This window comes from Taeniopygia guttata, chromosome Z (genome assembly GCF_048771995.1).
Source record: "Taeniopygia guttata chromosome Z, bTaeGut7.mat, whole genome shotgun sequence".
NCBI lineage: Eukaryota > Metazoa > Chordata > Aves > Passeriformes > Estrildidae > Taeniopygia > Taeniopygia guttata.
This window is the reverse complement of record NC_133063.1, coordinates 52,700,935-52,726,875: the sequence shown is the minus strand read 5'-3', so window position 1 is coordinate 52,726,875 and position 25,941 is coordinate 52,700,935. Positions and strand designations below refer to the sequence as shown.

Here is a 25,941-nt window from a genome sequence, read left to right as displayed (position 1 = left end):
CCAATAAAGGTGGATAAAAGCTTTTTTTTTTAACAGCTGTCATGGTTTAACTGCAGATGGCAACTAAGTACCACAGAGCTGCTCTCTCACTTCTCCTTCCCCCTTCTCTCATCAGTGGGATGGGGAGAAGATAAAGAAAGGAGAGAAAATGGAACTCATGTGTTGACATAAGAATAGTTTAATAACTGAAACAAAGTAGAAGATTATAATAATAGCAGCTACAATAATAATAGCATCAACAACAATAATAATCACAATAATTGTAATGCTAGTACTAATAATTGTAATAAAAAGGAGAGGGAGAGAGGGAGGTAAAACCGAAGAAAAACTAGTGATGCAGAACAAATTTCTCACCACCCACTGACAGATGCCAAATCCAGTCCTTGAACTCTTACAGTCGTCTTTGAGGCAGCTCCCAGTATTTGTGTGCTGGCCATGTCAGTCTGTGTATGGAACATCCCTTTGGCCAGGTCGGGTCAGCTCTCCTGGCCGTGCTCCCCAGCCGCTGGGGCACCTGAGCAATGCAGAGCACAGGACACTGAAATGTCCTGGATTTAGGGTGAGCACTACTGAGCAACATCCCAAACATATCTGTGCCACCGACATGATTCTCACGCTGAATGCAAAGCACAGCAATGTACCAGCTAGTAAGAAAAAGAATCATTCTGTCCCCTCTGAAATCAGTACAATAACTCATGGAATTTTTTTTTTTTTTTGGCTGAGGATTAAGTGATATTCTACTAAAGTTTTTTTTTTCAGAATTTTATGGAAAATATGTACAAGGACTTGAATACAGAATATTCTTTAAAAGGGCATAAAACTTCCACTAAAATATGTTTGTATTTTTATTTAGATTTTAACATGTTTGAATACTTCCTTGGTAAGGCCATGCCAACAGGGACAGAGGGGACAAACAGGCGTGTACTGAGTCTGAGTGATTGACCTGTTTCATAAGAGTAAAGACTCTCTTGTTTGTGAATTAATCCATTTTGGTGAGCAGTAAGTCTTGTAGCATGTTAAATGTTATGTTCTTCTTTTTTGTCTGTTGGCTGCAAAATCTAGACACAGCTGTCCCATGGGTTTGTGTGAAGACAGAATACCCCATTCAAGATATGGTTAGCTTTTCATGTGGTACAAACATGGGGCAATGCAGGCCTGGGGCAGAGCTGCATGAGTACCCAGGCTGGCTCATCACTCTCATCTTGGTTGCATAGGGTTTGGTTGTAAAAAGAGTCTGTCAAAAGAACAGAGGAGCTACAGTGGTTGCTCCCTACCCTCTTCCTTCTCCAAACCAGGAAGAAAAGCCACGGCAGTCACCAGTTACAGAAGCATCTGTGCCATTGCTGAAGTAGCACTGGGGATGATGGCTTCAGTCCTGTTGTTAGCACAACTGTTTCTGTGACATCTGATGTAGAAAAGCTGAAGTAACCAAAGCTGAAAACCACAAAAGGATATTAAACTGTGTCCTAAATTAATATTAGTCACAAGGCAGTTTTACAACTAATAAAGTGTCAGATACCTATAAGCCTACTGGAATAAAATGAAATAGACTGTATATTGAAGAAGAAGATGATACATTGTACAGTCATAGAATTTCAAACTGGAAACAATCCACAAGGATCACAGGGTACAACTCCCTTTTGATCACATGACTATTGAAATAAACTGCAGGATCAAGAGAATCCTTCATATATTCTGAGAGGCTCTGAGGTGCTGTAGAAAGCCTGTTCCAGGGACTGACTGTTTTCTCAGTAAAGAACCTTTTCCTAATGTCAAACCTGAACTTCTCCAGTGCAGCGTCACTCCACTTCCTTGTGTCCTGGCACTGGTCACCACAGAGTGATCAGCACCTCCCTTTCTCTGTCCCCCGGGAGGAAAGTGTACCTTGTTGCCAGGTACCCCCTCAGCCTTGTCTTCTCCAAGCTGAGCATGTCAACTGACCTCAGACACTCAGTCTTGTCCTTGAGACTTTTCACCTTCTTGATCCCTCTCTTCCGGACATGCTCTAATAATTTGATATCCTTCTTCTACTGAGACACCCAAAACTGCAGACAGTAGTTGAGATCCACACCAGGGCAGTGTAGAGTGGGACCATGTTCAGATATCATAGGTTTCGTTGTATGCATTGAACTGCATGGTAGTTTTTTTTCATTCTAAGCCAGGATTGGCCATATCTAGGTGATGTTACTTAGCAGGACAGGTTTTTTTACCTGTTTGAAATCTGGTGTAAAATAAGTAATAGGAATAGCAAGGAAATGATATGGATTTTGCATGTTCTCTGTCCTGGATTTCAGTGATTGGTGACTTGGGCTAGAGTTTATTTTTATATATCCAGATTTAACACAGAGTTATGACCATTTCTCCCACCTTCCTGCTCAATAGCATTTGAGGCTACAAAACATACAGAGCAGTATCATCAGAGTGTTTTCTCATAGGTCATCAGAGAAAGATATAAGAGTAATAAATGCCCACATTACATTCTTCAGTTGGTTTTCATATGAGTCCTGTGTAAACTTCAAAATATGCAAAATGTACTAATTACTTGCATTTCAGAAAAGAGCATGTAAATCAGCAAAGCCAATTTTACTGCTACAGATAGAAAAAATTCAAGACCATTTAATACAGACTGTTACAACATTGCTGTTTGTGGATAACAGAGACATGCATGTTCTCAGTGCCAGGAGTATAGACACACAAATAGAACTTGAACTTACTTACATTTTAATGTGTAGACATGTAAGGAAATATTAATGGATCCTTTTGCTAATTCAGTCATAAAATAAAAATATGCAATATCTGGTAAAATAGAGATTAATACTTGAAATGAACTAAAATTCATATGAACAACAGCTCTTCTGTTTCATCTGACCTTGCCAAACAGCTGTCTCTCCCTCTTGAAAACATGGCTCCCCAAACCTTTCTTCCCTTGTGGCTAGGACAGACTGCCATTTAATTTAATTCAGCCACAAAAGGACAGAGAAAATCAAGTGAAACGCTGCATCCACTAAAGGCGTATCAAACTCCTCCTGACTTTTGGGAAAAAGGATTCCCTGGGGTACCTGAATGTATGTACATCCCTGAGAAGAACTCTGTTAAATTCTTAAGAAAAGATCTTTTTGAAATCAAAGAGATGGAGCAGGAAATTGCGTGTTGAGTGTGGCATTGTTTGGAGCTGCCTTTATGCACAGAAATGACATTTTTGGTAGTGAAATGCTGTTGAGGAGTGTAGCCAGGGTAGATGATATCCTTTCTATGTTAGTACATTATATCCATTGTTAGAAAACAAATTGTACACTGTTTTCCCATTTTAACAGTTGTGCTTTAATGAAGAGAAAAGAACTAACAGTACATTAATGGAATAACATTTGGCTTGTAGCTAAGAGGGAAATACTAAGAGAGCAGATAATTGTTTTAGAATTGTGCTCCTTCAGAAAGGAGGAATCGATAATCACTGAAGTGGAAAGGGAAGACCAAATGAAAGGAAAAAGAAAAAAATTGAAAGGAAGATGTTGGAGAGACCTGACTGTGATTTAGTGAGGATTTAGTCTGTGGTTACATAATCTTTTCTGTCTTTTGAACATAATGTACTTTCATTAGTTGTTTTGTTTTGAATTTCAAAGATAATGTTGGCTTTATTGCTACCATGGTGCAATGAACTCCTTTGTTTTTGAAAAAAAAAAAGTAGTTAATTATTTAGTGTTTCTTAACATGAATAATATTTATCATTGTTTTTCCCCATATAAAGAAACTGACTACTCCCACTCCATAATCCAAGGGGTGTACAAAGGATGAGCATTGTTTGTTGAAACTATATGTGAGAAATATGTGACCTCCATGTGCTGGTGCACAAGAAATAGGGTATCGACCCCAGAAGAGTTCTCTGTCTTCTGTCACATTTTCTCCAGATTGCCAGCAGAGAGCCAAGGATGAGCCATAGCATCCATCTTTCCTGCTTCTCAACAATGAGCTGTTCTGCAGCTCATGTTGTAAAGAATTACAAATGAGCAGAATAAGTGCAGGATTTGTGCAGAACACAGTTTGAATATTTAACATGAGGAATGTTAAAAAGTAAGACAACTTCTTAATTTATTTTTAATGTGTTTATTTCAGAAATAGAAGTCAGATGTAGCCAGTCAAACCACAAAGGATTTCCCAGAATGATCGTGACTGTGGGTTGGGATTTTTTTTTAAATTTTATTTAGCAATGGCATTTTAAAGTCTAGAAAACATATGGGTGACCCAGGAATTAGTATTATTTTGTTTTTCAGGTCATCAGAGGAGAAGAAGCTGTATTTGTCAGGTTGATTTATTAAAAAAAAAAAAAAAAAGGTTGTTGTTTTATTGCTGTTTCTGGGGCTGGGAATATTAGAGCAAATTCCATGCAGATGGACTCACCAAATGACAGGGTCATTTAGGCAGATGATAAATTGTCCAGAGTAATTTCAAAATTGTACTTCAGGGAGTACTGTCTGGTAAAGAATTGAGTAAGTCCTTGTCCACATCCAGCAGTCTTTCAGAAAGCTCCCTGCAGCCTTATTGCTTATAGAGCATCTCTACATGACGTGAACTGTGTAGACAAATAGTTTTTGTAGCTCTGCAAAGCCATGACTTCTCCTGCTCTATTTCCATCCTAGAGTGATGCTACACACATGTGTAACCTACAGTTGCACAGCAATTATGCAGCTGGAAAAGTGTTTGGAGATAAAACATTATCTATCTTGTGGGAGGGGTTGCTTGAAAACTCCTCATATTTTTTTTTCACCACCTCATTAGAAATAAGAGGCGCCGATAAATAAGAGGCTCTGCCACCATCCGCACAAAATACTTCAAGACACCCTAACTCTCTTTATGAAGGGTTCAGCTTACATGCTTGATCATGGCATGTGGGCAAACCTAGTCAGCTGGAAGCGTTGTAATCAACATTAGACTATGTCAGGAGAGAGCAGACCTGCTGGCAGCAGGCTGGTGCTCCTCCTGGCACTCACCACTTCTGTTGCTCTGGGATGTGCTTCAGTGCTGCTTTTTTCATCCTTGTCAACCACATATGAGGTGCTGTCACATAGTGCTCCTGATGGCACCACCTACAACTACACAGTGCACAATCTTAGCCCATTTCCATGCAGGTTGATTTGGTTTTTACATGTATTGGTTCTCCTCCCTTCTGCCACCTTTGTGTTCTCCACTGTTCTCTTCCTGGGCTATTAGCAGTACCACAACCTTTGGAAGCACTTGAAGCATCTAGTGCTGGTGCTGCCAAATGCAATGATATAAATACATCTCCATCCCACTGTCACTCTGCAATTGCGTAAATACTGTTCTTGCTAGTCAGTCTCCGTCACAGCTCAGTCACAGAAATGTAATCTGCAGCACAGGGAGCACGCAGGATAAATGGCTCCAGGATTTAGCCTTCTGGAAACAAAGGATTCCTGTAATTTAGGATTAAGTTAGTAAAAGGAAGTTGATTTAAATACCATTGAAAACTTGCAAACTCTTCCATTTTTATTGTAGGCATTAAAATAATGCTTTTCTTTCTCTGTCCCATTTCCTGGAGTTGAGAGATTTTGCAAATATCCCAGACTTATTACTATTTTCTTTTTAGTTTTTAGTAGCTATTTTTAGCCATCAATTTCTGTGGGAAGTTTGATAGGCGTGCAAATATGAATAACCCAAAGGATATTTTTAAGTGAATCACAGATGTTGCAGGGTAACCTAAATCACAGTAATACTGGCTCAGAGTTGGCAATATTGCTACAATGTGGTAGTTGAACTACTGACCTTGTCATGGTAGCTATTGGGTACAGTCATTCTAAAAAAGGATGGAAGAGTTACTTATTCTGGACTTGAGAATCTTTTATCAATATTTTTTTAGTATAATGTTCTCTTTAGTATAATGGAGTGTATAAAAGAAAAAAGAAGGTATTGACCAGGAACAGGGTATAGAAAAAGTACAATCTGGAATAGATGAACTGAAATTGCACTCGTCTACTTACTGAAAGTAAATACTTTCCCTCCAGATGTTTAGTAACAGAAGAGTCTGTCTTTAAAAATACAAAATGAGCCAAAATCTCAACACAAATTTGGAATTGCTAGTAAGGATAGTCTTTTCTTTAAAATAATTATGTTCTAATTTTTTAGAAATCTTTCTTTTCTTTTAAATATAAGCAGTGTAGAGAAACCAGAAAAGGAAAACATCGGGATGCTTAGTGCTGTAAAATAGAAGGACTAGACAGAAAGAGATGATGGAGAAGGAAAAAAGTTGATTGCAGCCTGTATTATAGAGGAATGCATTCAACCCACAACAAGAAAGTTCTTGGAGGACCAGTGTAAATAGAATCAAAGATTCCAAGGAAATATCCCAAGGAAATGTTTTAAAGGAAATGTTCTTCCTTCTGTTTGAGGAAGAATTATAAAAGTTGGGGCGCAAGGGATAATTCAAAGAAGAAGCGCACCTTTGCTCCAAGTTCTTAGTTTGCAGTTTTGCTTCACCACATCTTTTCCATTGGCTGCCAGACTGCTACGTATGAGTTACGCAGTTTCTTGTGAGCCAGTTTGATTCCAGCTGCACTTCGGAGACAGAGAGAACGCAGAAGCTGGCCACTGCAAAAAGGCTGTGCGAGGCTTAGCATGCTAATCCTAAGAAACCAAAAAGTGAAATGCATTTGGTTCAAAAGAGGTGTGAAATGAGAGGTGATTTGCTTTGTGCTGTGGTCAGTGTTGCAGTATTTCAGCACAGCATTGAACCGTAGCCCGTGATGTCAAGGAAGAGCTAACACAAGCACCAGCCTGCACTGTCTGTCCTGATGTGAGGGTGCTTTAATTGCTGGTGTGCTTGTAGCAGGTTGGAACTGGAGGTGGGGGTCAGAGAGTTAAAGGCTATATGAATTGCTCTTGAAAGCAGATTAATTTCTGTTGCTTTTATAAGTAATAAGCTGTAAAAAAGCAGCCTAAATTACTAACCCTTCAGCAATGAGGTCTAGGCTGGGTAGGATATTTACCAGAAAGAGCTCACTGTTGGTTGCTAAACCTGTAAGCTTTGCAGAATACGGCATGGAGCATATGGTTCTGTGGAGCAGCATACAGCTGATTTTAATGATGTCCATGTGGATCTACTGGGAAAGGCTGCAGGCGATCCCACAAACAATTCCCGGCAGTAGATCAGTGCAAGAGTGCAAGGAATAAGTGCATAGAAGGTTGTTCCTGTCACCAAGTGCAGGCTGGACTTAAATATTGGTCTGAAGATGACATCTAGAAATGATCAGCAGAAATGTTGATACATTAAATCAAAATAGTTGAGAGGGCAGAGGTTTTCCTGGGAGAAACAATGTGTGTATGGTCTACTGAAACATGAATGGCCAGCTAAAAGCCATTAATTGTGCAAAAGATGTTTATTTGTGTAGTGTTCAACAGCAGATCTCTCAGGACTGGGTAGTCATATAAAATCTGACTGGAATGATGAAATGTTGAGACCAAATCTCTGAAGAGGTACCTCAAGTGATCACCTGGGGTAACTCCAGTGTCAGCAAGAGCTCTGGCAGGGAACCAGAGTCAGCTTTTGGAAAGTGCAGGCTAGTGGATCTTTTTCCATTATTACCATTAGGCATTGTGTTTAGTGAGGTTAAGTAGTTTAAAAAAAATTACTAAATGTAAACTTTGAGAGACTGTATTATAGTAAACAATGTGAGAGGAACTAACACATTAGGCTTGCTGTACAGTAACAGTTTTCTTTTTAAAACAGTTTTATTTTTCAAAATACCTTAGCATAATAAAATAACCATGTTAAATTTTAAAATTATTTAATATTAATTTATCAAAAAACAATGGAAGAACTCTAGACACAATGGCCCCTCATCAACCTTTCATTGTTAAAACTGCTAGCAATAAAATTTAAAATCTATGTTGATTCTGTACTGAATGCAGAAAGATTTTAGCCATCAGACTCAAGTGTCAATTTATAATAGATAGAAAATATAAAAAAATAAAAAAATCCAAATAAGACCATGAAAGAACACTTGCTTCTTTTTACTATATTTCCTCTTTTTTAATACTACCTACATGTTTATTTTGTCTTTTGGGTTTTTTTTCTCAATCTCCCACTTTCTTTAGCTCACAGGATATCGGTAGAAAATTTGAGTATTAAGGGCTGTGAGCAAATCATGTTCATGTATATGCAAGCATACTCTCACTTTTCCTAATAATGATAGCCATGGACTTATCAGTTGTTGAACACAGAAAAATAGAATAATTCATTATGTGAATAATTCAGTTCAAGGTAGTTTTACATACTAAACCAAATAAACATAGTATTTTTTTAAGAGAGACTATCATATCCAAACTTCCAAAGCAACATCTTCAAAATGTTGGGGTTTTTTTGTTCTGTTTGTTTTGTTTTGTTTGTTATGTTTGTTTTGCTTGTTGGTTTGGTTTGGTTTGGTTTGGTTTGGTTTGGTTTGGTTTGGTTTGGTTTGGTTTGGTTTGGTTTGGTTTGGTTTGGTTTGGTTTGGTTTGGTTTGGTTTGGTTTGGTTTGGTTTGGTTTGGATTGGATTGGTTTGGATTGGTTTGGATTGGTTTGGTTTGGTTTGGGTTTTTTTGGCTGTATGTTGCTTTTTATCATGCAACTGAATTCTTAAATTCTTTTGGTGATTTTTGAGGCAAGTTATTAAGATTATGATTCTGGTGTGTTCTTTGTACCTGTTCAGCAATCTTTTTAATTAAACCTTTAAAACTCTAAAAGATGTCCTCTATGCAATTTTGAATGGCAGTAAGATTTGCACAGGAGACTCCATTTGCACAATGGTCTTCACTTCCTACAAAAAGGTTCTCTATAATTTCATCCAATTAGCTATATCATTTTTAGAATCATTTGTCAATATTATGAAACATTGACTTAGACCACGAATCACTGATTCCTTACTGGAAGAATAATTTATTCATATATGTTATTTTATCTGTTATTTCCTGGATTTTTATGACTCTGAGTTACAACGATTGACTTAAATGTATTTGCTATTGCAAGATTTTCATCAGAACAAACGAATTTCACGTATTTAGGGCCTGAAGCATTCAACCGTTGAACAGTTCCAAATTTCATGCAATATCATACACTAATCAACTACCTTGAATTGTACCAATAGTGTTGTGGTTTTTGGTAACTATTGGCCTATGAACTCTTCAATAAAATTACTAGCAAAAGCAAAATTCAGATTCCAATATGCATGGAATTTTACATATTTTATTCACAGTTTAAATCTATCCTTAACAACCCAAATCTATAAACATTAAAACAATTGTGCCTCATAAAGCAACACTTATTTGGCTTTTTAAAAGGAAGGTATTGCATGCTATTAAAAGAAAGCAGTTAGAACCAGTTTCATCTCAGAGCTTTTATTCCACATGAAATTTAACATAATTACTTTAATTTTCTATTCTTTGCCCATTATTTCCATGTTTGGAAGATGAACCTCATCAGCTTCAGAAAGGCATCAGCTTAAATTCCCTAGAAGAAATATTCTTCATGATTTTTATTGTTTTCAATGAGATCATTACACTGCCATATTATAATTAGGACAATTGATTTGAAGCTCAGCTATGTGGCAATGTGAGCTGGGGAGAAGGCATCAGTGAAAAGAACTGTGCTTAGTGAATCATCCATTTAAATCTCAAAGTGATACTTTGAGTAGTAGTTAGGATCACGTAAGAGAAAACTTTCTTTGTCTTTTCTACACAGTTTCCTTTGCTTCCCAAACCCACATCTGCTGAGATATGTGGCATGCAGATCTAGTGAAAAAATGTTTTACAACAATAGTTTCAGATACAATTTTTGTAAATATAGAAAATTACAAGTTTCTGTGTACATCCAATCTTTTTGTACTTCATCTACTATGAAAAAGTATCTGATTTCATTTTGTATTCATAGAGAAGGGAAGATAAAAATATTACTGCCTTAAAAAAATTCTAAAAAGATGGTCAGGAAAATACTGAGATTGAAAGAAGTTGGTTACATGTATTCCATTTGTACAATGATGATTGTAAAAATATTTATAAATTCATAGAAAACATTGTAGCTGATTTGTGGTTATTTATTTTGATTGAATTATGCTGTTTGATCCATGGGCCTGTGGGCTGGACCATTTTCTACCCATTTCAGCGTAAGGTACACTCAGAACACTGCTCTGTTCTTTCTCCTAAATACCTGTCTCTTAGGAAAAGATCTAGTGTGCTGAGGATAGAGCGTAATTGCCACCAAAGTTATGCCTTAAATATTAAAATAAAAATGGGTTCAGGGTTTGAGTGACTTGAATGATCAAAAATGTTGTAGAATAATTTTACCAGGCATGCATTTTTTATGAAGAATTTGGTACTTCCTAAGGTTATCCCTGCATTGTCTTGGCATTTAGATATATTTTATTGTAGATTTCTTGGTAGATATAAGTCTGTTTGCTTATTGCTTGTTTCAGATTCACTAAGGATGAGAACTGGTTGTGTAAGTGTGTTAAAACTGGGGAATATAGACTTCAGAATCTGATACTATTTCTAAAAATGCAGTCAGGTATCTGATATTTGAAGAGTTCTAGGCAGTGATATTTTTTAGTATTCACATTGCTTGTTCAGCTGCCTTTTTAGCATAGTGGGAATCCCTGCCTTGGCAAAGACTGAAGGGGAATAACTTATTTCTCTTCTCTTGTTGCTGCCAAAGTACATCTTCATATTAATAAAATAAACAGTTCCTCTTGCTCGGCTAGTAAAAAAAAATCTTAAATAATATTTTGAGCCGTTTACAGACTGGCTATATCTCCCAGCTGCCTTCTCTTTAAGACATAAATAATTATGAAAGAAAATAAATGTCCCTTCTAGCTCAGCTCCATGCTCAGATGGTCTCCAGCTTGAGTTCAGTGATGCTGTCAGTGGAAATATTTGACCCGTCAAGAAGCTTGAGCTGAAGTTCAGGTGGTGCTGATGCTTGAAATGATGCTGAAGTGGAAACAGACCTACACTTCAAGCTGCCAAAACTATCAGTCTCTAAGTTCATGTACAGTTCCAATGTTGTTTGCCATATGGTCACACTCAATTTGGTACTATGGCTTAAGAGTTACAGCTGAACTTTGTCACAGAGGCAGGCTGTTCGTATTCTGTGTTTATGTCCTCCTGACAGCTGTGAAATGTTTTTGGTTTGTTTATACTTTGCTTTACTTCAAATAAATGCTTAGTCTAATAAGGTACTTTATGTCATCTATATAAGTGATGAATGAGACCTCCACCTCTGTAGAAACAAGTGAGAATTAGCAGTGGTGATTTTATTTCAGAATCCTGAATCCTTTGTCATTTGCTTGCTTTTTGCTTTGTAGAGATAAAGTGACTGCTCCTCTCAGTTTAGATGTCAAGGTCCCACACATTTATCACGTGAGGATAACAAAACCACACATTCTGAGTGAAGTCATGCCCTCTGTGTGCGAGTTAATATTTAGTGTAGCACTGGCCAATTTACAGTATTTATATATGGTATTTGCAGAATTTAGAGATGGTAAATAAATATTGCAGAACTTAAATATCGTAAATAAACATTGCTTCCTGGTTATATGTGACCTTTTCAAGTCTTGCTTAAATATTCCTTCGGCAAAGTAGTTCTATTAATGCTTTCAGGTTTAACCTGTCATATTTCTGTTTTGTTGTTCTGTTCTTTTTGATCAGCAGAAGCTGGCTTCTATTTGTACATTTTCTTGAATTGGAATAAATGGGACTCCTATTATAAAACCTAATGTCAGACTGACTCCATCTAGAAAGTAAAAAAATTTTAAAGGTCACATAAAATAGGCCATTCACAGCTCTTTTTTTCTGAATATGTTTGATTAAAAATAGTTTGTTGTGTTTATTAAATCACTGGTGTTTTCCCTTCAGGGCCAACTAAAGCAGAAGCAGATCTTTGCATTTGTTGTCAGCTTAAGGTCACAAATACAATTAGATTAGATAATGCTATATACCTTTTCCCACTACTGAATTGTCAATGATGAATTATTTATCATAAAATAAACACACATATCAGAAGTCAGTTGAGTGTAAAATGTTACCCTGAGGGCATAGCCAGGTATTTCAATCAATGCATGTTTACATCTTCTTGTGTAGATGTATTTCCAATGTAGAATGTGATAACCTGCATTTCTCAAAGAAACTGGCTTTGGTAGGAGTTGAATAACACCCATAGTATCTCAAGTGATATTTATGAAGAATATCTTTTAAAGTTGATTTGTCAAATATGAAATAGATAAAGAAAAAAAATTTGGTTGTCTTTCATGGTTTAAAGAAGATCAAGAGATGGATGCTCAAAAAGAGGCATTGTGCTCTCCTTTTTATATTATTTTATTTCTTAAAAGTAAACATTCAGCTCAGATAGGAGAATTCAGATCCTACTGTTTATAATCTCTGCTTAGTTGGTTGAGGGATAAACCTAATAATTTTGGGCTGACCCAAAGACTGAATCAAAAAAATCCTCGTCACTTTCATAGCTGTTATTTTGCCCAGCAGTCCAGCTTGGAGTTTCACTGCTGTAAATACAACTTGCAGCATACCTTCCAGAGCTGCTCATGTGCAGCTCTCCCTTTTCCCCCACTGTGGCTATTTAACATTCCAGACTCCACACAGCTCACTTGGTGCTAGAGCCATTTCATATTGCCCAAGGCATGTTGCAGATCTCCATTTGAAGACTAAACCTGGGATAGCTTTGTGATGCTAAGCACCTTTAGTACTTTTGAGAAGTGGAAGAGGTGTCTGCATGAACTCAATGAGATGAGATTTGAATACATTTTTCTAGGAAATTCTGAAGTTTTAGCCTTCATTTAATTAGAATTAAATTCTGATTATTTGTAAATATTAATTTTTATATAAGCTGAACCTAAAAATCAAAGCCAGTGGAATAACCACCCCTGAAAGTGTTCAAGAAATGACCAGTGCCATGGCCTGTTGGCAAGGTAGTGTTCAGTCAAAAGTTAGACTTGCTGATCTTGGAGATATTTTCCATCTTTTTCGTGATTCTATGATTGTATGATTCTAAACTGAACTAAAACCACAACTGAACAAATAGACTAATATCAGAATACCAATTATCAGAAGGCAGAAGAGATAACATGTGCATTCCACGACAGCAGTTCAACAGCTTTTATGTTCACTTGGTTAAAATATACGTGTGCTATTAATTTAACATGACAGCCCTAAAATGCAGTTAAGCTCCTGGGCTGGTAAGACTGGAAAGATTTTTACATCTCAGGCTTGAAAATCCAAGTTAGCAGGACCAATTTGATATATACACTCTATTATAAATGTGAGGAAGGAATAGTGTGCTTTCTGCTTCTTATGTGGGAATAAAATGAGTCATTAATAAAGTGTGAGTGAAAACTGAGATAAAACATGTGAAGTCTGACTTCTTCAGCAATTTCTTATTCTCTATGAGCAATACTGTGCCAAAACATTGGAAACTGTTAATCTGTGGTTTCATTTTGGACATTGTCAGAGGCATTGTCAGTTATTCAGGAAAAAAATTAAGGTTTCCAGGCTATTGATAAAAGCTTGTAAAATTAATAAAGGAAGAAATTATGAATTCTTAGAAGTAAGTTCACAGGCTAGATTTTTTTATTTTTCAGGTATATGGAAACTATGAAAAATGACAGTACTATAGCCAAACACAAACAGACAAACATAACAAAAACTGAAATGAAGTTGAGCAATGATGAAAAAGGAGAAATATTTATGAAATTTTTCCTATTGTAGGAAACAAAACTGTGGGAAGAGTTAGTTCTCAGGAGGATCTTAATTTTTTCTCATATGCAGTAACTTTAAGTAATTCTAGTAAATTTTGAGAAATACGTTGTCCAAAATTTGCTCTCTTTCTGGTTAAACTGAATTTTTAGGTTTGAAATTAGTAATCTAAATAAAGTGACCAGACTTTCAAATATATTTTACAATTGCAATTTCCTCTTATTTGCATGGCATTTTTACATGGTAAATGTTTAATGATAATCAAGCATTTATATTTAACTACGTGAGTGAAGAGCTTAGGAGCTTAAATTTAGTTGTGTGCAAATGTTTGAATTATTTTTGCTATGAATAGTATCTTATTAAGAAATTTGTTGAAATAGAGAGATTTGAGCACACATCTGTTCTGCAAAATCAAGGAAAAACTGATTTGTGGTCTTGTATTTCTTTCTATCCCAGTGGAGGACCAGCTGATGGGCAAATGAATGGCATTAGTTTCCTGTCCTCCAGTTTATCTCTGTGAAAACTACACTTCACATATCTACTAGGAGTTTTAATGAGGCTTATCTCATTAATATGAGAATTGTAATTTGTGTACAAAAAAAAAAAAGCTATAAAAATATGACTTTTATTCCTCTTGTTTCATGGTATCACAATCAATTCCTGAATGGAAGAGCTTGACTTCAGTCCACAGAGCATTTTGGCTATACTTTAAAAAAAAATCAACACCTCCTACCCCCAAGTGTAAATATGTCAATACAATACTAGAGGCAAATAAAAAGTTAAAGACACCACAATGTGCCCTCCATATTTTGTACTTGCACTCATTTGCAATGTGGATGCTTTACCTCTGCTTTTAGTTTAGATGTGTAAAAGTTAGGACACAAACTTTCAATTTTTTATGTGTGAATTTTTTAGTTAATAAATGAAAAATTTCATCTACCAATATACCCATATATCTCTAGCAATCTGATATTTTCAGTCCTAAATCCTCTGGTTTCTATGTCTAGCCACACTACTAAGTAGTATTTTATACTTAAAATTCCATGAAACACCAACTGCACATTCTTCAGCTTCTAAATATAATTCCTGCATAGTGATAATTATGCATATTACAATGTTATATATTTATCTTTAGTTGATTGAATTGTGTAAGAAGTGTGGAGTATGTCTGTATTTATAGATTGGAAGTACATTAAAACCAATATAGCAGGGAAGTGCTAAATGCATTTTTTTCATACTATATCAGCAGCTGACTGCTGCTCCTCATGCAAATTCTGTCCAGCAAATTTGCCCATGACAAACCTGAAAATGTCTCTGTTGTTTTTGAGAATTTTATGTGTTATTTGCTGTAAGACACTTTTCAAGTGCAAATAGTTTGTGTCTTAAGAATGGAGGAATACATTGAAATCCAATTTACTTTATTAATTTGATATGAATTTATCTACCACAGTAGTCTATGTAGTAGCCATGGAATTATCAGCATTTTTGGAAAATGCTAATTATTAAAAGCTATCAACTACCTTTTTGTCATTTTTGATTGGTGAACTGGTATATACAAATTGGATTGGAAGTATAGTAGAAGCCAAAAAATATAACTCTTTTATTGTTTCTTCACTCAAATTTTAATGCATTTGAGAAGATAAGAAATGCAAAAGTGAATCTTCTGAAGGGGTCATTAAATCTCCCACAATTTCGTAATATTTAAATACCATACTCATAGGCAAATAATGGTATCACTAGCTTAACCAGGTATTTTTTAATTTGTGAGTCTTGCTTCAATTGAAAGGAGTTGGAGGTTTTTTGGAAAAAACTTCATTGGGTGACTTCAATACATGCTTTTTTCAGCAGCTTACATAATGCTGGCATGCAGCCAAGAATCAGGTGTGTCAGAATGGTTCTCTACTGAAATTAATGTGCTCAAATTAATGATCCTGCCTTAGAAACCTCACCATTTTTAGAAGTTCAGGATGACACTTCTTTTGCTTTAACCTGCCTGATGAAAATGAAATGACTTTAATTTCTGATTTGCAACATGTACATCACCTGTAATTTTTGTCTGCAGATTTTCCACATGACATACGATCTGGCCAGTGCAGTGGTGAGAATCTTTAATCTGATCGGAATGATGCTCCTGCTGTGCCACTGGGATGGTTGTCTACAGTTTTTAGTACCATTACTTCAGGATTTCCCACCAGATTGCTGGGTGTCCCTAAACGGTATGGTTGTAAGTATTGTTCATTTTTCATTGTGCTTTCTAAACATTATTTTTCTAAACAGTTAGCTTCAGAATTTAATGTAAAAACACATGGCTAGTAATATGCTGCCCTGCAATTTATTCAAGGTTACTTTCATATTTTACTGGCTCACTTGCTAATGAACTGAAGTTTGTTTTGTAGTCCTTATGGTCAATAAAATGATATTGACTCATTGACAGTAAATGAGCCAGAAAATACTTTAAGTTTAAAAGTCATTATAGTTTATTAACCCTTATTCCCTAAAAAAAAGCCACTAAAAGAAATATGGAAACACTCAGTTCACCACTGCTTTCAGTATAGGCCATAATTTCAGAATGCTACTGGAGGTAGATTATTTGCCTTAGTTTCATGTAATGTTATCCTCAGTTTGTAAACTTCTGAATCATATGATGATCCATTGTTCCCAACACACATATCAAGATTTTTATAAGTAAAATTAGATAAATAGACTTAGTTGTATGATAGTTTTCTGTGTGGGAGCAGAATGTTCAAGGACAGAATGTGACTCTGCGTTATTTATAAGGACGGGTAATGACTTTCTATTTTAAGGACAATGGCTATGAAAAATACTTTTTTTAATCAAGTCAGATAATGTGGCAGTATTTAGAACATTTTTATAGGAAATACAGTGAAATTTTTTGAATGGATCTGTAGCCAAAACAAAAAATGCCAAGCAGCTCTCTCATTGGTAATCTGAAAATATGTGTCTCTCCAGTTTTTGTAATCTTAGGTTCCATAAACCATCACCTTTACTGTAGATGGGCATCTTGCTCAGTGTCACATATTCCTACTGTAGAACCATAACAGTATTTGTTCCTTTGGGAACATGATACTGCACATTAATGTGGGAACTCCTTGACTAAACCTGTCAGTCATACAGACAAGTATTTGCAGTAATCAGGCAACATCTTTAATGATAACCAGCATGTTTGCTGACACCTCATTGTGCCTGCTTTTCTAAAAAAAATACTTAAATATCTTCAAAAATGGGATTGCTACAATAAAAGTAGGTCACCACAGTGCTGACTAGCACATCTTTCCATTCTGCTGTATTCTGTGTTCTGCTTTCTAACATCTTCCATTCATGTTTAAAAAGCATAAAATTTCTACCAGCTTTTTAAAGATCTGGATGAAAATCATGCTAGCGAATGAAAGGAAGCCTTGGATTACACTTAATTGAAGTATTTAACTTTTAGAAAACACTAAACTATTAAATTCTCTCTGCTCCTTAAGAGCTACATTCAATCTTAAGGGAGCTGTACACACTATGTGCATGCTCTGACCCTTCTTTCTAACTACCCACATACAGGTTATGTTTTTATGGAAACAGTATTCTCTCTCTCTAGTGTCCATATAAACTTGGAAAGATCCTTTCTGGAAGTTGCAACATTAAATATTTTTTATCAGCACCTGAATTTGTTTATGTTGAATGAACATTGGGAAGAAATTTGAATGCAATTTGCCATAGTCAGTCTTTTAGGCCAGAGGCAAGAGAAAGAAAGGTGGGCTTCCCACCTGGAATCAGGACCATATTTAAGACCACTCTTAGGGAAAACATATAGACCTTTCTAGATGTGTCATGGTGTTACAAGACATTTCCTAGTTGTTTTCCAGGCTCTGGGAATGAATTTTTAACACTAAAAAAAGACAGTGAAGCTGTCATGAGATATCAGTCCCCAAAAATAGAGTGTAAACATGAGGAGGTTGATAATGATGATGATGATGATGATATTTATCTGCTTTTCTGTTGTGTTCAGAATCGTAACTGACAGGCAACTTTTTGAAAGGGTTTCACATTCCTGATACTGCAAGAGCTTTGGCAAGAGGGAAACTGTACTCTCCTGGTATACCATAGCATATAACAATTTAATCTACTCTGAATTTTAACTTTTGATACTGAAATGACTGCATCTGGTAGTGGTGCAGTCATTCGGATGCAAATGCAAAATTTTAAACTTATTAATTGTGATCACTGGCTTGAAGACTTACTCAAGAAAATGTGTGCTCAGCCAGAAAAAGTCAGTTTTTTCCAAAATGTAAGTCAGAGGCAAGTAAAAGCTTTTGCAGCTAATATCTTACTAAAGGAAGTAAGGAAGTTGGAAGGATGACATGATGTCTTCTCAACTGACATAGCCCAGCCTACTCTTCCAGTCCACAGTTCCATTCTGTCTTGCACATTAGTTGCTTCAGGCTGCAGAATGAAGGAACTTTTAAAAGCTTTGTCTTGAAAGCTGTTTCATCTGTCTAAACTGATATACAAAAGTATCCAAATGCCTCAGGCATGCTTGTGGTTTTAATTTACAAATACTGTAAAGTAATGTAGCTTAAATTTAATGTCAGAGAGGAACAGGAAAATGAACCCAGGTTGAAGGTGGCTTACTACCTATTTGAACAATGTGACTGAATACAATTGAAACAAAACAAATTAGTTGGATTTTTGTCTTTGGAAGGTTGTAGAAACCTCATAATGCAAATGAAGGATACTACACAATGGAAAGCCTCTCTGTAAAAGGGGATAAGATCGCTCCCAGTTAACACTGTACCAACCTACAACCTAAGTAGTTCAACAAATATCCCATTGCTATACTCTCTGCCATGATGATAATTACGAGCCCATATTGTATCTGTACTCTCAGCTTTAACCTCTTGGCAGTTCCAAAAGTAGGCCCTCATCTTGCAATGAAGTGACTGCCAGAGAAATGACATATTGGTGTACTGGCCATTAAAAATAAGAACACTGATAAATGTCTTATGAAAGTAAGTACCCACTTTTTCCCCCCCAAGCCCCCATCACGTTAAGTCACATTCCATCCCATCCATTACAGACAAAATAAGAGTAAATTACTTGTAGGAGGGAATACAGATCTTTGATGCCATTTTAGTTTTTTTCAACACTAGGATATTTTAATTCCTAAAGAAGGTCTTTCCTGGATAAGTTTCACAGACTTTCTTACTGATGCTGCCTAATTTCTCCTTGGGTCAGAAAGCCTATTATCGGCGGCTCCCTGTGTGATTTATCCTCAGCTTTCTGATCTGCATTGCTTTAGACTAGTGTACTTCCATAATGACTCACAGACTAAACATTTTTGTCACGCCTCAGAGTTTGAGCCAGTAGTTCCTTAGAAAATTAATAGTAAAACTTGCAGATCCACACAGAACACTAAGTACACACAAAACCAGAAAAGCATAGTGGTCCTCTACTGTAGTCAGTCTATGCAAAACAAGATTCTGCATTCAGTTTCAGGTGCAGTAATTGCAAAACTAGTGTGTGGGTCCCAGCTAATGAACTCACCTAGTCATGTCTTACATGGGGAGGGTTTTTATGCAAGTAGAGATGAGAGATGACACTTTTGCCACTGATGCCATCTGGCCATCTAAACATCACAGCCTGTAATAAAACATACCTTGCAGCAGATCATTACTAACAGTGTCTGTTAGTAGTGATCTGCTAGTGTGTCTGAAGATTCACAACCTATATGTTCCTGTCTGTATTTGCAATAATTAATTGTATGGTTAGGAAAACATATGGTCCCTTAAGCAAGGTATTTACCTGGGGTTTAGATATCTTTTTATTTATAATGTTCCCTTTGTGAGATAAAAGTGTGGCAGAGAAGTATAGAATTTAACTTGAATGGTGAGTTTTTTAAAAGCCAAAAGAGATTGTAAAGTCTTTGGAATGCCTTAGTTTTATGGCATTTCCCCTGGCAGCCAATGTTTGCTCAGCAAGAGCCTTCAGGTACTCTGATTTATTTTGTTTTGTCTTTTCCTTTCTGTCCTTGCAGTTGGATTGTTTACAGCTCTCGGGGTGTTTGGATGGATTTAGTAACCTGGGATTTTGCATTGTATTGATGCCCATTTGTGTCTCATAATTTCTTCAGGGGAAAAGGAAATCAGACCTTCTTCATCTCTGATGGTATCAGCATTGCTAGTAAAAGAATTTGGGAATTCCGGGTACAAAATTTGGAAGTCTCTCTTATTATAAAATGAATTACTTAAATTAATATTTCATAGGGCAATTCAGAAGGGCAGGAGATGGTTAGGATTTATAATGCCATGAGAATTGTGCTAACATATATGTAATATATAAAAAAGTTATTTATCATACTACCCAAAACTATAATTTTAATGATCACCATTTCTTACTAATGAGCACTATTTTCAATTACACAATCACTTCTTTTTTTTTTTTTTTTTTTGTAAGATCTTGCTTTACTTATTGGAGCTCAAGGATTTTATTGATATGTTATTCTTCATTAGGTTTTGTTCTTTTTGATAATACATCAGCTTAGTACCTTCTTCCCTATAGTTGGCAATTAGAGAAGCCCATTTTCTCATGAGATTTTTGTATTTGAACATTATGTGATAATCATCATTTAGAGCTTCACAAAGGTTTCTGAGTACATTTTTATTATAATAAAATATTATAGAGCCACATTTAAAGCAATAGATTCCTATGATTTCATTGGCAATGCTGAGCAATAGATGTGAATGTAAATCAAATCCCACAGTCTTATATTGGCTGCTTAAAATGTATGGACCATATGGGAATCATCTGATTCCTAGAGTAACTGTGGATCTGATGTGGTATACTACTATTCTAATGTATTTTTTACTCATATATTTATATTAATGTGTGTCTATTTAATTAGTGCAGTGTATCTTGGAACAGTAGTACAGTAATATCAGTAACAACAATATGTAACTGGCATTCTTAGGACTAAGACACATATTTTTAAATCTACAATGAGTAATTATATTACTTCTGTTATGTTCAGCTGTTCAGAATTCAGTTGCTGGTCTCTCCTGCCCTCAGCACTGACCTAGTCACTGAGGTCTGCTTTCTCCTGCATTAAGATGATGAAGGAATGACCTGTTTCACTGGTCTGGCACGAAGTGATAGGCCTAAAAATATATTAGCTCAGGAAGATATATTAATTTGTGTTATTTTTTAGTAAAAGAAACTGCAGAGAAAAATGTTTTGAATGTGCAATGCTAAATGACAAGGTAGGTTTAATGCAGACTGAGGACATGCGTTAACTGCAAAATCAAAATTTTATGCCAAGCTAGTGGGGACTAGAGAAATAGGGTATCTGAGGACACTGTTGATTTAATTCAGTGTGTTGTGATCAATGAAGAGCAAAACAAATCAGGTTCTTATTTTTACCACAATTGCTGAGGATCTAGGAAGGCCACATTGGTTTTCACTTATTCTGTTTTCTGACAGGTTAGCAGGTAGTCTGCTTTTGCAGGCCTAGAATGGGAAGTAGTAATAATTTAAATAATTTTTCTTTCCAAACTCCTTGTTTCCTTCCAACCTCTTTGATGTAATATTCTATACGTTTTTTGATGTCTCATATACTTTTGACTCTATTTTTGGCATTCGATTTCTGATGTGCTTAGATTAAAACAGTTATTAGATTTCCCCAGCCTTACAGTTATTGAAATTTCTTTTTTTCCCCAGTATAGTATCTCTGCCATTAATGTCTTCTCAGATTATAAATGTTTCTTTATTGTCTTAAAGCCATGAGCTAATTTAGATGTAAAACCATAAGAACTGAAAAATAAAGGTGCAAAATCCTTACAGGAAGGTTCAAAAAATTTTAGAAGTTTAATAATAGGTAAAGTTATACTTCAATATCTGGATTATAGCTTCCTCAAAATGGAAAGTAGTCATTCAGAGAAGGTATTCTCAATTTTAATCACAGAACTCCACCAACTCTGAGAACTGTTTAGCATTGCTAACTCAACTATTGTCATAAGATCTGCCATTTTACCTTCTCTCACTAAAATGCTTAAAACTAATGCTGCACTATTGATGCAATTATTTAATGCTGCTGGTGATAGTTATTTCAGTAGATATTGGTGCTTAAAGGAAGGATCTAAATTAGGACAGGTTTGTAAGTGTTGATTGTAGCACTATGTTGCTGATGTGATAATAGGTGCTAAAGGGGACGACTTTTGTCATGAATTAGTTGGCTGCCTTGCATGCTTCTGTTTCTTTCAGATAAAGAGCTGTTTTTCCCTATATGGGATGTGAATAATGAAACAATCATTTAGAGGGAACATGCAAAAGCAAGCTGATACACTTAAAAGATTCTAACTTATTTCCACACTTTTTCTGTGTTTTCAAAAGAGCTAGTAGAAATATGTCAAGGAGCAGATGCAAGGAAGAACTTGCTTATTTGTCATCAAAATCTGGTTTCCGCGTTTCTCCCTCAAGAATTAATGCAACTCATAAATGCTTATGCTGCAGTACATGGTGAAGGGATTTCTGGTAACTGTAAACTACAAAATATTTTATGTAAGCCTTACTCTGGAAAGAATAGAAGAAATTGCACATAATATTGTAAAACCTATTGTTGTGTTTGATAGACATTCAAGGAAAAAATAGCAGACTTCATAAAGTGTGCTCTAGGCCATTTCTTTAGTAAAAAATGTGAACTAAAGTAAAAACATAAATTGGACCTATCATGTTTTAGGACCTCGTATCCCACATTTACCCTGGAGTAAATATTCAGGAGGTGTTATAAGCACCACATGGCCAAAAGCAGATTCTCTGTTGTAGTGAGTGTTCCCTTTGTTCTGGGGGGAGCTGGATCAGTCTGCTTTGCTCTCTAAATTTAACATGTTTATCTGCATGTGGTGGTACACTGGCTTGAACTAGAATATAAATGTGAAAAAATTACTTGGAAGCACATCTCCCTGGATGGCCTTTTCTCTTGTGATTGGAGTATCCAAAAACTGAACTCTTGGAATATTTATGCCAGATCAGGTTTCCCAGAATAAACCCAGTGTAGATATATCCAGATGAATACCATTGCTACACAGCTGTTCTTCAGCAAATCTTCCCCTTTTTCATTGCAAACCTTAATGAAAATGCACAGCCTGATTCATGATCCATATGATTTAAGATTGCACAAAATGTGGTTTACACAAGGTGCATATTTTTGTCAACGGGTCCTCATCACAATCAGATTTTCTCAAGAGCACTGATTTTACTGCTTTTACCTGGTGGGTTTTTCCAATGGCTATTCAACATCTGACTCATTCTAATATTTAAAGTGCAGTATGGAAGTGTCTATTGGGATGCAATTAGACATGAAAGAATGACCATCTGAAATGGCACATTTAGAATACATACATTTCAAATTGGGAAAAAATCAAAGTCAGATACTTTGTTCTGGTTCATGTAATTGCAAAGTCACTCTGATACATGAGAAACTTGAGAAATATATTTTATATTTTCACTTTAATTTGAATTTGAATGAAGCTAAAAGGTTCCCTGTAAAACTGGAAGTCTCAATTTGCATTCACTTCTGGTTACCAAAACATGAGAAAACCAGAAAATATATAGTATCATAATTTCTTCCATTTGTTTTAGCCTACAAATTTTCCTTCATGTCTGAAATGGTTTTGCCCATACTGTTTATACATATAAACCAGGAATGTACACAGTTTATTTGGGTGTAGACTGCATGTATTTTGTCTCTTTTAAAAATATAGGATAATTTTCTTTAAGATTGCTCTCATCCATCTGTTTCCCGCACTTCCTGCTTTCTGCACATATACTTATTTGAGCAGAATCAATATGAATTAATTCAAACAGACCCCTAAAACTTTTAGAAAATTTAATCTAATAGAAATGATGGAAAAGATTTTGTATAGGAAAATCTTTATCTTTTCTGATATACAGCATCTTATTTAATGTTGTTGCTAATAAGTAAATTTTTAATATATTCTAGATGTGTGAACAGATGTTTACATATTAATTATAAAAGCAAGCAATTAATATTTTTAGTATCAATAGTGTAAACTACTGAATGCCCTTTATATATTTTTTGCTTTCTTTCTGCTATATGGATTTTTATATTTGTTCATTTATGCTTTAGGAGATATTATTGACAACATAAGGAAAATAATCAAGCCCTATGGTGAAACTTTCTCTGGCCATGTGCCATGTTAAATAATTTGCACTAGGTTTCTTTTCCTCATGTGAGGGGGAAAGCAATATTATAATTAAAAAATTATTAGTATTTCTCAAAAAAAACCCCAAAAAACCCTCACATAAATAATGTACTAATATATCTAATTTAGCTGCAAAAGTAAAACCATTTCCCCTCAAATTAAAAAAAAAATTATTGACATTAACTTAATTTTTTTCTCTTTGTTTTGAATCACTGATGTTTATTACAAAATGTTCATGACAGTCTCCTGTGAAGTGGATTGGAGTGGAGAGAAATATGCACTATGAGGCCTTGTTTAATAAGACTATATTCCCTGTATTTTGGGGTACTGCTAGCTTGAGAGAGTTGCTTTGAAACAGTGTCTTTGAAAGCCAGCAGCTGGCATTTGAATGAGATAAGAAAATAATGCCCATATTCTTCATGAGTGAATCATGTTCCATTTCTAATCCATCACATTCATCATTTTAGTCACTGTGTTTGATATTTTATATTCAGAAGACGATAAAGTTAGCTCGCAATTGAGGGTAGCACTTTGACAATAGTACATATAATCAAAACAGGATTATCTACATTTGCATAGATAGGAAGAGAATTAACATGACTGGTTTTGAACAACTGTCTACTTAGTAGTGATGTTTTCAAGTGGAGTGCACTCAGACTGCTAGCTCAGTTTTACGAAGAGTAATTGAGTACTGGTCAGGAATAAAGGCAGTACACCACTCATTTGTCACTCTTTGCAGTAACATGTAACACCCCTCTGCTTATCTCTAATAGTAAGAGATTTAAAATTTTTCTCTTAGATACAACTAGAAAAGTTATGGCAAACCTAAATTCAGCTAAATGTTGCTATAATTATGTTGACAGAAGAATATTTGAGGGAGTTTCCTGTCCATTTTAATAGCTTTTTCCACGTGTTAAGAAATTAAGTTTATCATCCTTGATAAAAATCTTTGCTGGGAGCAAAATAAAACTAAGATTTGTGTGATAATAAAATGCAAGAACTCACCATGGAAATGTAAAGTCAAGAGCAATGGGTAGGCATACTACATTTCCAGTAGGTAAGAACAGATTTGACCCTGGAATTTGTTGGACCTGTGCAGATGTCTATATGAGCTCTCATAGCCCATGCCATTCACCTAAATGCTGCCTGTCCTGTACCAGCAACTGTCTATATGAAACACAGATGCAGTACAGAATATTTAAATGTGCTTTTGCCTTCTTGTTACCCTCTAACACTGATTGTCATGGCTTTATTCTTGCAGCAAGACCATCCTGCTGCTACATACAGTTTTGTGCATATAAAACTTGAGATGAACAAATTAATTTCGGAGTTGTATAAATAAGCAAGGATGAGGTTCCCTTTTGTTTTTGCAGTTTGTATCTTGACAAAGAAGCTGTTTATGGAAACATAGAAATGCTGAGAGGAAGTGCCTTTAGATTTAATGGTGTATTGCTCCTAAGTAAACATCTTTTGCAGATCAATAAAATATACTAGACCTAAGCCACTCTTGTTGAATTTTTGTGAAGGAAACCCTCCCACGCACACAGAGTGACATGGGGAGCAGGAAGAAGGAATGTGACAGTTTAAATAGAAATAGAACATCTGAGGTAGAAGTTGAGTTTTTTCTAAGCATGAGCCAGTGCACTCAACCATTGCAACATGGTTTGAGGAAATATAAAGTTGGCGTGTGTACAGATAAATAAAAGTTGAAGAGTTTCTAGGCTTTAAGAAAGCTTGTTTTTATTCTTTTGCTTTTAAATCTTTCAGACTTGGTATAAGAAAGTGCTCACTGTTTACGCAGGCTGTAAATACATAGACATCTGCCCAGAGACTATGTAGAATATCTAGAACATACTCTAAAAACTTTTCTCATTAATAATCTTAAAGACAAAAAAATGCCATTTAAATGCCATATTCACTTACAGTAGTAACATTGAATGCAAAATCTCAATTAGAAACTAAATGTGGTGTCAATTA

The 25,941-nt window shown here is 35.5% G+C and overlaps 1 protein-coding gene across 1 annotated transcript in view; it reads left to right on the top strand.

Annotated features, from left to right (window-relative positions):
• Positions 1 to 25,941, top strand: part of HCN1 (hyperpolarization activated cyclic nucleotide gated potassium channel 1) — a 192,966-nt gene that overhangs the window by 84,605 nt on the left and 82,420 nt on the right. Inside the window, exon 3 of the mRNA XM_030257549.4 lies at positions 15,807 to 15,968. Within this exon, the coding sequence (XP_030113409.4) occupies positions 15,807 to 15,968 (162 nt within the window). The remainder of the gene's footprint in view (positions 1 to 15,806; positions 15,969 to 25,941) is intronic.